Raw genomic sequence first — 17,348 nt, 5'->3', positions numbered from 1 at the left:
GGCTGGGGAATACCTCCCATTCAGAGACCTACAGAGAGACCTACAGAGAGTGCGAGGCTGGGGAATACCTCCCATTCACAGGCGAGAGTCCAGGCACAGGATCTGCTGTAAGCTCTACAGGAATAAGTTTAACATATAACTCAATATGACCTGTGCAAGTGGGGGCGCTGCCTGAGCACTGCATACAGAAGCCCTACGCCAGAGGTCCCCAAACTTTTTTGGTCAAGGGCCGGGTCAACATACTTCAGACTGCCGGAACATACATAAAATGATGTTGAAAAACATTACATTGAATCTAGGTATTGATTCCCCCCCAGTCATGCCCGGAGGAGAACTCCCAGCTGCAGCCATTCAGTCATGCGGCACCCAAAGAACGTCTTTGTGCACCAGACAGTGAAGCATACCCAGGCGACAGCCTGCAGTCCAATTGGACAGCAGTGTCACCTGATGCAAAATTGGATTGGAAGCCAGCAAATGACTGCTCACTGGCTTCTACAGTATGTGGATGGGGGGTGCCAGCACTGCTATTCTATATGCAGGCGTCCAATATTTAAAGGTATAGTGGGCCGTATCTATAAGTTTATACATTTTGTTTGGATTGCCAGTAAAAAAGCCTTTGAGGGGCCGCATTCAGCCCACACGCCTTAGTTTGAGGACCACTGCCCTACGCAGTCAGGAATACATATAACACTGCAGTACCCCATGTGACCTGTGTAAGGGGTGGTGCTGCCTGAGCACAGCATACTGAAAGCCCGATACAGACAGTAGAATGTATAACACTGCAGTACCCCAATGTGACCTGTGTAAGGGATGGCGCTGCCTGAGCACAGCATACTGAAAGCCCGATACAGACAGTAGAATGTATAACACTGCAGTAACTTAATGTGACCTGTGTAAGTAGTGGCACTGCATACAGAAGCCCTAAACAGACAATACATACAGTATGACACTGCAGTACCTCAGAGGCAGCCAGCTGACGCAGCTGAGAGATCACATTATAGTTGTGATTAGACACAAATGAAGGGGAGTTAGACAGGCTAAACTCTCTAAATACATACAGGGTGCATTTCTCTCGGTTTTCCTTCTGTCCTGTGCAAGAGTTCAGGGCCACTTTAAGTCACAGATTTACTTATCTCTAGCTAGCCTCAGGCTGGAGTGATCTGTGTGAAATCAGCAGACAAGCAGAGATAGAGCCTGGGATATAATGGCTGGATAGTGTACTGGTTAAGAGCTCTGCCTCGAACACAGGCAATCTCTGTTTACCATATTTTTCGGACTATAAGACGCTCCGGACTATAAGACGCACCTAGGTTTAGAGGACAAAAACCAGGGAAAAAAAATAATATATACTAAACCTGGTGCGTCTGTGGTGCAGGCGTCTTGTGGACCTTTCTACCACCAATTATGTCCCTGCGTGCCTTTCTTGTGTCTTTTGTGTCATCCTGCATCCCATTGTGTTATTCCTGTCCCTCTGTGTGGTCCTCTGTTCCACTGTGTCCTCCTCCATCCCCGTGTCCTCCTCGGTCTCTGTGTCCCTCTCTGTCCACCTGCTTACCTCAGTATCCTCCTCCATTCCATGTGTCCCTCTGCAGCTAATGAAGCAGCTAATTTGTAAACACAAGCTTTTAACCCTATGTCTGCTTCCATGAAAGCAGGAAGTAGACAAACTGCAGATTTATTGCAGGATTTGTATCAGCTGTAACAAATAATTTTTTTTCTTTAAAGGTTATTATGCTGCTGCTTATTTTTTTTTTTAGAGCAGAGAGGAAGTTTTGAGTTTTAATAACTGCTGTACTGGTTCTTATTACAGCCAGCTTGCACTCAATCCACGTTGCTGCTCTCATCCCATATGTAACTGCAGTAACAAGATGCCCCCACTGACAATGCCTGCACGCTGACCTGCACTATTTACATCATTATGATGGGCAAGTTAGTCTCATTGACTGGCACCCCACAGACAGACGCTGCGCAAAGCCGTTCATCTAAACAGCACGAACCACCGTCATAGACACAGGAAACGCGTGAAAGACACACATTAGCCAGGCTTGCCCGCCGAGATTCTGTTGCAGAGCGTGCAGCCGCTACTTGTCCGCCCAGTCTGTGTTACTCACGAATGTCAGGGGTGCCCTCAGGCTGTCTCCTCCTGTGACTCCACTCGCTTCAAACCGCGCAGCTATTGTCATGCACGCCGCTGCTTATTGATCAGTGCAGAGCGTTCACCGGGTTTAACGGGCTTAAGCAAGCATTCCACCAATCAGGTGGGAGGCGCTGCCCCTGACCGCCTATCATGGCCGCCCACTGCTCCCTGCTTGCTTGATAGGAACTTGGGAAGGCGGGACCAGAGCTCCGTCATTGGGGCCAATTACTGCAGGGAGCAGTGGGCGGCCATGATAGGCGGTCAGGGGCAGCGCCTCCCACCTGATTGGTGGAATGCTTGCTTAAGCCCGTTAAACCCGGTGAACGCTCTGCACTGATCAATAAGCAGCGGCGTGCATGGCAATAGCTGCGCGGTTTGAAGCGAGTGGAGTCACAGGAGGAGACAGCCTGAGGGCACCCCTGACATCCATGAGTAACACAGACTGGGCGGACAAGTAGCGGCTGCACGCTCTGCAACATCCGTGAGTAACACAGGACAAGTAGCGGCAAATGGTTGCAAAACGTTTGGCATGTGTTAGGGGGACTTTATTCGTAGCATTCGGACTATAAGACGCAGTGACTTCCCCCCCCCCCACTTTTGGGGAAGAAAAAGTGCTTCTTATAGTCCGAAAAATACGGTAAATCTCAGTTCTTACTATACAGTAAGTGGGCAAGACTCACTAATACTGCTACAGCCTACTGAGCGCCTTGAGTCTGCCAGGAGAAAGACGCTACTCAAATACTGGATTATATAAGCACAGCAATAACTGACAGCAGATGGAAGCCTCACCTGATCCGCAGACTGTCTCCATAGGGAAGGATAGAAAAGGCAGCACACAATGAGCGTTTGGCGCAGATCAGAACAATCCTAGAAAACAGAATACAATGGCGTGCTTTAAGAATACTGTATCGGTGTTATAACAGCAAGCAATATAATCAATATGCAGCAAAGGAAAAAAAAGTGTTGCCTGTAGTAATCGAATCCTGTCTGAAGGGAGAATAGCCTTGTATACACTAGATGGTTCCTGACATGCACCAGTGAGAGACATCAGGACTGCCAGATCATATCATCCAAGCACTGGCCTAGCCTACTGTTACCCCTCCCACTCTGACATGTGCTGCGGCTCCTCCATTCACCCCTACATACAGGACACTGCAGGCTAGCAACGTGTCTGTACAGCACTGGTCCCCAAAGTAGTCCTGATAACTACAGGTGACAGTACTCGCGCATGTGTACACTACGCACAAATGGAGTACCCCCTTCACTCGTTACACCTAGGCACAGTGAAAAGCTAAAAGGAAATCCTACTGATTAAGAAACTTTGAAGTTCTAAGAACTAAACCCAAAATTGAAGCTGTGAAATTCTGAATTCAGACATTGTCTAATTTAAAGTATACCCAAGACTAGTACACCGAAGGATTTATACTCGCCTGAGGCCTCCCTATAGTCCGTTAGCTCCCTCGCCATCCTCTTGGCTCACTCAGTGATGCCACTGTGAACTCCATAAATTTGGTGACCCTTGACCACACTTTCAGCTCATGTCTATTATTGTAATGGTGGGAAATATAGCCACGCCCATCTTCTTATTTGGGAGTTACTCCTGACTGACCCTCCCACCAGCTGGAGAGACACAAAGCAGGAAGCTTGCTGTACTGCAACATCACTGCTTCTGTACATGGTTTACTGACTGCCCTTAGCATTTGCCTTGTTCATTTCTTATCTTACTGAGTGAAGTCCCTGCATTTCACATTTGCTTACTCTGTCAAATTCCTTCATCTGCCACAAGTATTTCATATATATATTCCATATGTAAACAAAGTCCTGTGACCACTGTTGCATCTGGTTAGGGCAATGGATGATCAGGTGGTGAGCTTGTCATCCAAACCATACCACCACCACTAGCTGTACTCCACTTCCAATACTAACCCCATCCGGAAAACGGGAGGGAGGAGTTGAGTGGTATCTTGGCCAGAACCCCCAAGTCCTAATGGGGAGGGGAGATTAGCAGTACTTTCATACTCAGAAAGCATCTCCACTCCATTAGTACCAGAGTGAGGGCCTACATGGTGGCTCTTTCGGGTAGGACTTGAAGCATCCAAAGTTACAGATTACCCAGCAAGCACATGGTGAACCAGAACTACTAGGAGTGTGTAAGGGGCTATAAAGGCTCAAAAAGGACCAAGGCACAATTATAAAAAAATAGATCTATTTTATCTGAAAACTGGCGACATGGAAAAGAAGCTGGCAAACAGGAAAAAAAAAATGTCATATATACATTTATGCAATCACTGTGGGAGGTAGTGTGTCCGGAGTACATAGTGAAACCATACCTGCTGTTCCGGGTATCATATTGCCTCATGCTTTTAATAAAATGTACTTTCTTCAAGTTTCTCGGGGACTCTGCAGCCTGTTTAGACCTGTGAAGAGATCAGAAACTGTGAGAAAGCTGCAGAGTGAAGTCTGAGGAGAGTCAGGAGACAGAGGATGGCTTGTGCTGCAGAGATGACAGTTTACAAGCCACGTGCAGAGGGGTGACAGATTCAGCTGCATGCTGCTCAGAAATGGTGACAATGATGCAGAGTCACCTCTGAGGAGAGTCAGGAGACAGAAAGGACGGCTTATGCTACAGAGCTGACAGTCTACAAGCCACGTGCATGCAAAGGGGTGACAGATTCAGCTGTACGCCGCTCAGATACAGACAGGGAGGAGCAGAGATAGGCATGCCAGCAGCAAGAGGCAGGACAGTTAGTAAGCACTGGACACAGGTATATCTGCAGGGCTTATCCCAGAGTAACAACATGATCTGCTGGCATAAGAGTGTCTACTGCAAATCTCCCACTACTTCCTCTTCCTCACAAGCCTTTATTATTATTATCCTCATCTACTGCAGAATATAGAGCAGCTACACACACACACACACACACACACACACACACACACACACACACACACACACACACACACACACACACACACACACACACACACACACACACACACACACACACACACACACACACACACACACACACACACACACACACACACACCAAGCAGAGGCATAACTCACATCTGTGTCATGCCTGGACCAATCAATGTTCTCTGCAATCCGTGGTCACATCACTAGTTTCCGCTGATGTGAAGATAGCAGATCACATATAGGACATGATCTCATCAGACAGTGGTGGAGGAATTGTAGGGGACACTGTCACCAGAAGAATGGGGCTCTGAGGGGCTAATGGTAACAGGGAAGCCACATAGTAACAGGCAGATGTGGAGCAGAAGAAGTAATGGAATACTTAAAGGGAACCTAAAAAGAGGGATATGGATGTATCCTTTTTAAACAATACCGGTTGCCTGGCAGTCATGCCGATCTCCTGATGCTGTGGGAGGCTGCTGGTCAGACATGTAACATGTATGGACTTTTAGTGTTTGAGCTCACACAAGTCTAATATAACTATGGTTCAGGGAACGAGTACATGGAAATTCCTAATATCAACTAAGTACTGAAAACTCAATGTAAAAAAGGTAGCAGCTTCAGTGTTCTCCCCAGAATTTTTTTCTAGACGGGTGGCATGAAAAAGTAGCCGGGTGGGGCAATATGAGAAAATGCTGGGCTGGTACTTCTGTGTGCAACTCTCCTTATAACATAGGAGGAGGTGAGCAGATGACAGCCGGGTGCTCATCAAAACTAGCCGGGTGGAGCACCCGGGTAAAAGAGCCTGGGGAGAACACTGACCCTAAAGTACATCTGAAGTGAGAGGGAGGTGGAGGCTTCCATATTTATTTCCTGTTAAACAATACGAGTTGCCTAGCGATCTCTCCGACTGCAGTAGTGGCTGAATCACAGATCTGAAACAAGCATGCAGCTAATCCAGTCTGACTTTAGTCAGAGCACCTGATCTGCATGCTTGTTGAGGGGCTGTGACAAAGTATTAAAGACACAGGATCAGCAGGAGACCAGCATTTTTTTAAAAGGAAAAATCCATATCCTTCTCAGTTTAGGTTCCCTTTAAGTATACTTTATAATTCATTCGGTGCCAGTTTGTGGCTGAAAGAGTATAAAAGTCTCATTTATCACCTCCCCTCCCTTTGATTTATAATAGTGTGCTCCAGATAGCTGGACTTAAGTCCCATACACACGCTCAACAGCGGTCTTTTATGCAGTTATCAAACAACTTTTGTTGTGAAACAACCCAAAAAAGTTGCTTGCTATTGTTCACACCACTGATAATGTTAGGTACACACAATGAGATTTTCTCTCAGAACGATTATTTCCAACATGTCCGATCTGATTTCCGATCGATCTCAGATTATTTTCCGTTCGCTTTCTGACTTTTCCGTTCATGGCTATTGGAAAATGATCGGGAATCGATCGGAAATTAGATCGGACATGTTGGAAATAAATCGATCTGACAGTAAATCTGCCAGAAAATCTCAGTGTGTACCTAGCATTAGACTGATAAGACGTCAATCCGACTGTCCACTGAGGGCACATTTTAAGCTTCTAAATGCAATTACTCCTTTGTTGATTTACAGTTTTACACCATTGACTTTGGTTGTTTACTGTGTTCTCTCCCCCTGTTTATGCTATACGCTATGTACAGTACATGGGTTATATCTGAACTGCTTGTCTTACATTTCCCCCATGTCGGTTTCCTTTCTGTACTCTTATACATTTTCGATGAACACTTTTAAAACAAATAGTCTCATTTATCATTAAGAGACCAACTAAAACAAACTGAAAGCTGGAAAAATCCCAGCAGATGGGAAGTCAGGTCTTCTTAAAGAGACACTGAAGCGAAAAAAAAAATTATGATATTATGATTTGTATGTGTAGTACAGCTAAGAAATAAAACATTAAGATCAGATATATCAGTCTAATTGTTTCCAGTACAGGAAGAGTTAAGAAACTCCAGTTATCTCTATGCAAACAAGCCATTAAGCTCTCCGACTAAGTTAGTCGTGGAGAGGGCTGTTATCTGACTTTTATTATCTCAACTGTAAGTGAACTGTTTACTTTTTCTCTGCTAGAGGAGAGGTCATTACTTCACAGACTGCTCTGAAAGACTCATTTTGAATGCTGAGTGTTGTGTACTCTGCACATATTCTAGAATAATGCAATGTTAGGAAAAACACTATATACCTGAAAATAAAAGTATGAGAATATTTTCTTTGCTGCTAATCTTCTAGTAATTATTCATAGTACACAACCAATTCACTATATCATTGTTTTTTTTTCGCTTCAGTGTCTCTTTAAAAGGAAACTGAATTGAGAGGGATATGGAGGCTGCCATATTCATTTCCTTTTAACCCTTTAGCAGCCAATCTATTAAGTGGCTTGCAAGTGTTCCAGACCTATTTATTTTGGCATTTTTTTTAGTGTCCTGATTAACCCAAACAGCCAAACGCAGAGAGGACAGACAGACTGTACTGCAGTGACCAGCACATTTGGCCCATGAAAGTTTTCTGCCCCCCGCTTTGCTCCTACATACTGCTAATATGATGGAGATTAGAATTGGCAATGCTCAGTTCTGGGTTAGTTAGGATGTAGCAGGAATGAGAATCAGTGCGATTAGTGGAGAGCAGAGACTTCTGGGTAGAGGGATACCTTGGCACTGATGTAAAAGCTTCAATATCGTCTAGAAGCTCTAGGGAGCAGCGCTGAGACGGGTGACGGCGCCTGCAAGAGGAAGGCAACCATTCAGGTGTCATCACAAATATCGGAATACAAAAAGTTTAGTTTCACAATTCTAGAGCTCCGCCCCAAACTTGTGTAGTAACAGAAGTCAACATTGAAACAGTTTCAGAAGTTAAAAAAAAGTTTTAATTTTTTAAAGATGGTTACACAAGTTAAACATACATATTATTTACTGTATATAGTGCCAACATCTTTCACAGTGCTGTACAGAGTACATAGTCATGTTACTTAAAGAGGAACTCAAGTGAAAACAACATAATGAACAAAAGTGCTTCATTTTTACAATAATTATGTATAAATGATTTAGTCAGTGTTTCCCCATTGTAAAATATTTCCTCTCCTTGGTTTACAGTCTGACATTTATCACATGGTGACATTTTTACTGCTGGCAGGTGATGTCTATGAAAGTAGCTGCTGCTTGCTTTTTTTGGCAGTTGGAAACAGCGGTTATTTCCCACAATGCACAAGGCTCCCACAGTGTGATGTCAGCACCATGGTCCTAACATCACACTGTGGGAAGTGTTTCAAAACAATATCAGCCATTCAGAGCCCCCTGATGATCCGTTTGAAAAAAGGAAAAAATATTTCTCATGGGAAAGGGGGTATCCGCTACTGATTGAGCTGAAGTTCAATTCTTGGTTACGGTTCCTCTTTAACGGTCCCTCAGAGGGGCTCACAATCTTATCTCTACCATAGTCAAAGGAAAATTTTAGGGGGAAGCCAATCAATGTATCTGTATGTTTTTGGGATATGGGAGGAAACTGAATTGCCAAGAGGAAACCCACACAGACACAGGGAGAACATGGAAACTCTATGAAGATAATGCCCTGGTTGGGAGAGTGCTAACCACTATGACATACAGAGGTAAACATTACAGCTCAGGCACATTACCGTAGTATTCATTGAAATGAACAATGGAAGAATCCTGTAAAGCAATAAATTATCACTTTTTAAAAAACAAAAACCCAAGATGTGATGCGTTTTGCAGGTCGTAGCCCGTTTCATCAGGCAAAAAGGGAGTATATTAGCTGGGAATCCAGTTTGCTGGGCACCTCTTTTTTAAATAGACCGAGTCATCAAATAGGAGGGACGTTCACCAATATCTCAATTTTTGAGACACACACACACACACACACACACACACACACACACACACACACTAATGATACCATATTTATTGGTGCCTGCGTTGCATCATTTGCTTACCCTAGCCTTAACCTTGCCTGGGAAGTACACAAGGTGCTATTCACTATCCCACAATGCTATACGTGCATGAAAGGATAACCGGTTTACTTTTCATCTTCCCTGGGAAACATTTTAGTCACTGAGCTCCACACGGTTCTCAGAGCGGAGGAGACATACTGAGGGACTCGGAGCTTCTGGATAGAAAGCAGTGCAGTCTGAAAAGGGCAGTGTGCAACACACACATACACCCACACCATCCTGTTTCCAATGCCTGTGTCAGTGCAGGACATGTTCAGTAGTACAGAAGCACTGACACACAAACATGGGACACTTGTACTTTGTTTTGTAGGATGGCTGCTTCCAATACAGTTAACTTTATAACTGATAAGCAACAGAAAGACCTGTTTTCAGTTCTGTGCTATGCTAGAGGGGTAAACTTGTCCTAGTATGGATGCAAATAACATTTCATGTAAAATTATATGCAGCTTGAAATTGAACCAATCAGAATAGCTTCCTGTATTTTACTGGTTCATGTTAAACCTGCATAAAATTTACATGAAATTTGAAAACAATGAGAAATAATTTGCATTCATTGATCATCCCTAGCAATAAGCCCACAAGATAGGCTGGTGTAAGTAAGCCTATGGCAGCGGGTTTTTTTTCTGTGTTGCCTGCTTACCGAATTAACAGTGTAACAACCAAATAATGAGCCAGCGATGAGAATTTATCAGGTGCATAAATTCTGTTTAATTGCACATTTAGTTGAAAGTTTATAAAACGTGACCTTTGAAAGGAAGTCTTGGCAAATTTAAACCCCTGTCAGAAATCCATTAAAGTCTTATTTCACAACTGCAAGCGGCGTTCTCATTAAGTCCAGAATGATGAGGTGCAGTGTACACGGGAATAACGTCCACTCATTTATCAGTGTAGCAGAGGGGATGAAATGCAGCGATAACATCAGCGCAGAGCCGCAACATGGAGCGCGGTATCCCGTTGCAGGTAATCCCATCTCATCCAGCGTGACTCCGCCCCGTCACACCTCCTCCACTCTCTCCTCCCTTTAGGCCTATTTCAGACGGGAGGCTGACCTGCGTGTTTGCTGCGTTCACAAGCGCCATTCACTGCTTGACACGTGGAGGCATTACCCGTGGGAGAGAACCGCACACCTGAACCACACCTGAAGTAAGATGAATATGGAGGCTGCCATATTTAGTTCCTATTAAACAATACAAGTTGCCTGGCTATCCTGCTGATCCTCCTGCCGCTAATACTTTTAGTTATAAGCAAGCAAGCATGCAGATCAGATGCTCTAACTAAAGTGTTACTGGATTATCGGCAAGCGTGTTTCAGGTGTGTGATTCAGACACTACTGTAGCCAAAAAGATCAGCAAAACAGCCAGGCAATTGGTATGGCTTAAATGCAAATATGCCAGCCTCCATATCCCTACAAAACAATCTTAAAGGGAACCTGTACTGAGTAAAATTATTTAAACGCATGAGGTAACTTCAAATGAACATTAAATAGTTACCTTGCCATCAGTTCCTCTCAGAAGCTCACCATTTTCTTCTGAAAATTACCCCTTCCAGTTCTGACAACATTTTGTCAGAACTGAAATATATCAGTTGCTGTCAGTTATTTATCAGTTGCTGTCAGTTATAGCTGAGTGGACAACTGATGTGGCCGGTAATGTCTATGTTTTCCTATGGCTCAAGTGGGCGACGTTACAGTTTTAACAGTGTGCTGACCAGAAACCTGTTATGGGGTAATGGCCATTTTCAAAATGGAGGACGGAGAATTCCCTTGATCACAGTGAACGAACAGGACAAGAGAGAGGAGAAAGAGATTGAGGAGTATACTACACGAGAGGTACGTATGGCCCGTGTATGTTTATTTTGACTTAATTTTCAGTTCAGGTTTTCTTTAAACAGGTGCTTTTATATGGAGGTGCAGCCTAGGGGTGATATTTCTCCTGGATAAGACACCTGAATCTGGTTGCTAGGGAACCTGAATCTGGTTGCTAGGCAGCTGAACATAGTTGCTAGGGGTAATAGTACTTCTGGATATGAAGCTGAACCTGGTTGCTAGGGGTGATAGTTCTTCTGGATATGACTGCGGAATCTAGTTGCTAGGGGTGATAGTTCTCATGGATACAACAGCAGACTCTTGTTAGGGGTGATAGTTCAGTCTCTATAGATGTATAACGGCAGCTGAAAGAAGCAACGTTCCCCCATCCCCTCAGAAAAGCCGCAGTCATGTCGGGGAAGGAGCGGGTCAGTAAATCTGAGGAATAGCAGCCTCCTCTGTGTTCCCACAAGATGACAGCTGGCGAGGCGCTTGATAGCTCTGTATATCAGCACCTTAGAATAGCGGCGGGTCGGCGGGCTGAGAGTGCTCTGCGTCTGTCACTGCTGTGGAGGAGCTCAGATCTCCAGAGAGCCCAGGTTGGCCGCCGTACAACTCTTTATGGTTTCGTGGTCTATAATGGGACTTTGATTCATAACATGTCAGTTTTCTCTCGTACTGTGCGCTTCGCAGAAAGACAACGCGGCTCGTATGGAAAGGTGGAACAGAGGAGACCTGCTCGCTGCCTGGTACCGTACAAAAGCACCGAGAGACATCTGAAATAAGAACTGTCTGTGACACTAGGTCATCCTGCACCCTGCGTAATGCAGACTATACCAGAGAAAAAAAATAAATAGAACTTTAAGAAAAGAAAAAAAAAAAACTCCTTCAATGTTCTCTCCAACGCTCAATGCAACTTAGCTAGGACTGCACCTAGGAGTAACCTGAGCACTCTCCAACACCACTAAGGGCTCGTTTCCACTAGGCACTGAGCTGGTGGGCGGGATCGCAGGCGAATCCCATCCGCCGCGAATTCTGCGGTGGGTTCCGGCCGAACCACTCCCGCAAGCGATTCCGCCGCGGCCCCGTCATCCCCTATGACAGAGTTTCCCCTTGCGAATCATGTGCGGGGAAACGCTGCAGAATCGCCGGCAAAATCGCCGAAGTGGAAACGGGACCTAACAGAGGAGAATTTTTCATAATTTTACATCAGGCTTTCCATCACAGGGACAGATTGCCTTTTTTTCTGGTGGCCCCCAAAGCTCTCTACAATGTTAATTCCATGCAGGCCGTAGCTGTGGTGCGTCATGCAGGGCCCACCTTTACTTGCCTATAGGATATTAGCCACCACTGTAGCAGTAGCAGCCACTGATTAGCAGCTGCCACTGTGCTAACTGTACATGGTATATATGGGTTATTTCCAGTGTAGAAAGGTTTTACAGTATTTGACAAAATGTCACAGGAATAGTGTACCTTGCCACAATCAGTTTCATTTCATTAGTTTGGCCCTTGGCCTAAAACGTTTGGGCACTCCTATTCTACATAAATTTTGAAACTATTAAAAAACAAGTTCGTACTGTAGGTGTTTGCAGAGAATTGCAATCGCCTCAACCGCTAATTCCCGAAAATCTTTCTGTGCCCCTCCAATACAACCCAGGCAAAGGTTGCAATCTTCTGTAACTTAAAGCGGAATGAAACCCAGCATTTCTACTTTGCTCTAATTATAGATTATTTACAGCATATTATATACAACCAGCATTTTTTTTTACTAGAACTGCATTCAAAGGGTTAACACAGGCTTTAGAAGCTTCCCTTCCAGCAGAGCTGCTTCTGAAACTTTACATAATGTGATCTAGTGTTTAATTGTATCAAGTCAGGAATGTAAATGAAGCCTTCTCACACACCAAGGGGTCTCACAAAGACAGTGAGACAAGCATAAATGCTTTCCGATTTAGGCCCAGTGCACACCGAGCGGATTTGGATGCGATCCGCTGGCCGCATCCGCCTGTAAATCCGCTTGGCTATTGTATTTCAATGGGCTGGGGCACACCGGCGGTTTGAGGTTTGTAGCAAATCGCAAACGTGCCTCCTGCTGCATGTTTGCGGTTTGCTAAAAACCTCAAACCGCCGGGGTGCATCAGCCCATTGAAATACAATAGCCAAGAGGATTTACAGGCGGATGCGGCCGGCGGATCGCATCCAAATCCACTCGGTGTGCACTGGGCCAAATCTCTGAAATCCGCACAAAAAAAACGCTAGCATTTTGTGGATATGCTAGCGGTTTAGGTGTGCACTGGGCCTAAGTTAGAGAATAAATAAAGCAGTTATAAATAAAATGCAAAGTCAGCTCTCATAGTAAAATTAGTGTATTTTAGGAATGTATAATTTCCAAATGAATAATAATACTTATGCACAAAAGCAAATATGCTAACCGTATGGCATAAAACATAGGAAACCATGTTTTTATTGATTATGTCAGGGTTTTATACCGCTTTAATAGTGGACAACATTGAATATATCCAGAGCAGATGCACTGGTTCAATTACCCAACATTTTTGTTTTGCAGTTCTAGAGAACCTCGGCGGATCAGGCCAGATCAGTGGATCTGCTTACAGATGCAGTTACTCCAAAAGATCAAACTAAGGAGGGAAGGTCATGGAGTACACCCTCAAGGACACAGTGTCCTACAAAAGGAAGGACAGACAAACAAAAAACTTGCTATACAAGCAGAGGGCCATTTAAACGTCACGGCAAGTAACTAAAACCATTCAAAGCATGCTATGTAACCCGTTCCCAGCCGGGTGGCCTATGCGTCAGCTCGTGCCAGCAACAAGGCTAAATATAGTGCCCATTACCCCATCACCGCAGACGTGCAGAGTTCAGGGTTGTGTCTCATTAAACCAGGAATGTCAGTTATCTCAAAGCACCTACCATGTTTTATGTATAAACTAAACAAACGGCAATAGCTGCATAGCGCACATAACCGACTTCACTCAGCTCAAACTCCCAGGTCCTGTCTGGCAGGTTATAAACACTCGTTACAAGTTCATTCGCTACAGGTCATTCTGGGACTTTCCCAACCTCTCCAGAAAACGCAGGATGTCAATGTCACAGGGGCTTCACGAGTGAATGAAAACACGTCTATATGAGGTTAGCGTGTCTGTTCCAAGGTATCATGTGCAGCCTGCGAGGTTCACATGAGAGGCCTACAAACACTGATGCTTTTGTCAAACTTCTAACCACAGCTATGTCCCAACTCCGCTCGGGTAATAAAGCCAAAGCCGGGACAAGGAAATAAGGTTCTGCTTTTTAAGTGGCCAAAAATAAAAAGAAATCTTAGAACACAACACAACTACCAATCCCTAAAGACTTGCTGGGATCAGAGGCGTAACAATAGACCCTAACAAAGGCGTGGTCTAGCCCCTAAACATGTCGTGACGTCAGACGGCTCCAGCGCGACCAGGCCCCGCCCACCGCCGAACATCGCCCCTGCAGCTCTGGGCAAGCGCAGGAGAGGAGGGAGGACTTGCTGGCAGGCCTTTGATGCGCCCATACACCATTTGAACACTAAGTGTAATTTTAAACGCAATTATTGAAAAATAAAAAGGTTAATGCACGAAGAGGAGCGCTCCTTTCTGTTTTTGATAACAATAGACCCTGTAAGGGATGCCTCCGCAGGGAGGCCCAGAAGACACAGGGGGCTCCGTAGGGGGAAATGTTTGAGAGACTGACAACTAAGGGCATGGAGAGAAAACGTATTCAGCTCTCATACCATTGTTATATTGACTGCATGTGTCCACCACATAGATAAGGAATCATACACACTTTGGAATTTGTACACTGTCCCTATTCCCTAGGGTTCATAAAAAAAATCTGTTTCACACTGCAGCAAAGTTTTGATGACTTCATGTACAACATTACACACAAAGGAGTCACAGGTTGAAAAAAGTTGTAGACTGGCCCTTATTCAGCAATCCTTCAGAAGAGATTCCTAGATTCTTATCACACACAGGCTAGTGACCTTATGGTGTCGGATTATGGACACAGTGGAGTGGATAAGATTGATGTCTAAATGTGGCTGCCTCACTGAGAGTTGGTTGTCTCATACTGAGTCCAAGATCCTGTATTAACAGTATCAATCAGTGACATTCTGAATATTTTGCCAAAGTTACAGTGAATACTATATTTTATGTTCAGCATGTCATTGTTGTTCCTTCATATAGCATGTGCTTTCATGTAGTAAAATAATATGGCTGTGTGTGTATGTATGTACTGAGAGCAGAACTGCGACGAGGGACTTGTCGGCTGCAATGGGCAGGAGGAAGCCCCGGGTAAGTAGATCTGGGGGTAGCATAGATTGCCTGACATTTCCTTTAAGTAAGTGTTTTTATCAGCATGGGAAAAACACACTGGTTCTCAGTTTTATTGTGCATAAAGCGAGGGAGCTGGGGGGCTCCATCCAAAAGTTTTACAGGGGGGCCCAGTGATGTCTAGTTACGTACCTGGCTGGGATACTTTTTTTATATAACATGGCCGCTGCGATTGGAGAAAACATTAATGCGTGTTCATATTTATTACAGCATAGATGTGCCTATTGGTTCAAAATTGGTTTGAAGCATTGTGGCAGCGATGGGCTAAGCTGGGAGCTAATGCTCGGCTACTGTACAGCCAAACAAAGGACTGTCACTGTCATATTGCATAGACATCTTTTTGGGGGTGAAGATTACAAAGAGAGTACTGGTTAGATTTAGCACATCTTTTCCTCCCTTATCCTGGGCACTCAACAGGATGAGTATAGCTTCCCTAGCTCAGATTTGCTTTTTTTCCCCCAGGAAAGGGGATACCGTGAAGAGAAGTTTAGAATTTTGCCAGAACAGGAGATAATGAGAAATAGAAAAATGTAGGGTATGGCCAGTAAAAGAGATAATGTGATGGAGATAAGTTTAAAATCTTGCCGGGAAAAGAGCTAACGTGAAGGAGAGAGGTTTAGGTTTTTTTCCCAGGACAGGAGATAACGTGAAGGAGAGAGGTTTAGGTTTTTTTCCCAGGACATGAGATAACGTGAAGGAGAGAGGTTTAGGTTTTTTTTCCCAGGACAGGAGATAACGTGAAGGAGAGAGGTTTAGGTTTTTTTTTCCCAGGACAGGAGATAACGTGAAGGAGAGAGGTTTAGGTTTTTTTTCCCAGGACAGGAGATAACGTGAAGGAGAGAGGTTTGGGGTTTGTCCAGGAAAGGAGAGAACTTGAAGGAAAGAAGTTTAGGATTTTACTAGGAAATGGGAGAACGTGAAGAAGGGAAGTTTAGGGGTTTTCCCCAGGGCTGTGGAGTCTGAGTTAGAGTCGAGGAGTCAGAGCAATTTTGGGTACCTGGGGCCATGCAATTACTTTACTCCTGAGTTTTCTCCTAGGAGATATTTTTTTCATTTTCAATTTAATTTTTCAACACTTTGCAACTGAAAAAGTACCAAAAAGTCATTGAAAAAGTACTATCAAAAATATTCTGAGTATTATCTTGCTTGCTGGTGGTTTAAAAGACATTTTAATGACAATTTTGAAAATATCACCTAGGAGAAAGCTCAGGAGAAAGGGTGAATTTCATATGGGCCCTGGAGTCAGTGGTTTCATAAACTGAGGAGTCGATTTTTGTACCAAATCCACAACCCTGGTAAGTATTAGACTAAGGAGTCGGCGTTGAGGAGTCAGAGTCATTTTGGGTACCTGGAGTTGGAGGTTTCATAAACTGGAGTAGTCGGAGTTGGATGACCTATATTTCCCTAGGAAAGGAGATACCGTGAAGGAGAGTGGTTTGGAGTTTGTCCAGGAAAGGAGATGATGTGAAGTACAGAAATTTAGGATTTGGCCAGAAAAAGGAGAGAATGTGAGAGGAGTTTAGTGTTTGGAAAGGAGGCAAAGTAAAGGAGAGAAGTTTAGGGGTTCGCCAGGAAGTCAAATGGCTGATGACCAAATCAAACGTCCTCATGACAGGATAGAGAACATATTTACAAAGAACAGAGTGACCATTATGTCACAGTGGATTGAGCTGACAAAATATACTCTCCAAGTACTAATCTTTTGGGACTACCTGTCATTTTACCACCCAGCATCGCCCAATTTCAATCAGAATTCTCACGGATCCACCTCTGATAGCTTTGCACTGATTGATGGAGCACAAAAAAAAAAAAAAGGGTGGATAGAAGTCCACGGTTGCTCCTACCCATGTGCCACTAACAACAGTAAGCAAATTAACCAAAACCGATGCTAGAAAAATTGTTGCCAGGATAATACACAATTAGAGCAGACCCCCACATCAATCATGATAATCTCTCCCAATTCCCTCTAATTTTACTAGCACCAGCTATGATGGCTTTGCCCCGGAGTCTTTATGGTCGGCTGGCCATAAGTGCTTACCAGTCCACCATGTCTAGAATTAAGCTGAAAAGCTATGGCCATCTTTAGATCTGGTGTCTCCTTTTTACCAGATA

At 44.3% G+C, this 17,348-nt stretch overlaps 2 protein-coding genes across 4 annotated transcripts in view; both read right to left on the bottom strand.

The window, feature by feature from the left end:
• Positions 1–17,348, bottom strand: part of LOC137541564 (small ribosomal subunit protein eS21-like) — a 235,382-nt gene that overhangs the window by 92,272 nt on the left and 125,762 nt on the right. The window lies entirely within an intron of this gene.
• CABLES2 (Cdk5 and Abl enzyme substrate 2) overlaps positions 1–17,348 on the bottom strand; it is a 54,020-nt gene that overhangs the window by 26,722 nt on the left and 9,950 nt on the right. The window contains exons 2-4 of one of the 2 annotated variants that reach the window (XM_068262611.1): positions 7,749–7,820; positions 4,468–4,554; positions 2,927–3,004 (exon numbers count right to left, since the gene is read on the bottom strand). In XM_068262611.1, coding sequence (XP_068118712.1) covers positions 2,927–3,004; positions 4,468–4,554; positions 7,749–7,820 — 237 coding nt within the window. The remainder of the gene's footprint in view (positions 1–2,926; positions 3,005–4,467; positions 4,555–7,748; positions 7,821–17,348) is intronic. The other variant, XM_068262612.1, reaches the window with a different exon arrangement.

The sequence above is a fragment of the Hyperolius riggenbachi genome, chromosome 12, assembly GCF_040937935.1.
Source record: "Hyperolius riggenbachi isolate aHypRig1 chromosome 12, aHypRig1.pri, whole genome shotgun sequence".
Taxonomy (NCBI): Eukaryota; Metazoa; Chordata; class Amphibia; order Anura; family Hyperoliidae; genus Hyperolius; species Hyperolius riggenbachi.
This window is presented reverse-complemented; position numbering and strand designations above follow the sequence as displayed.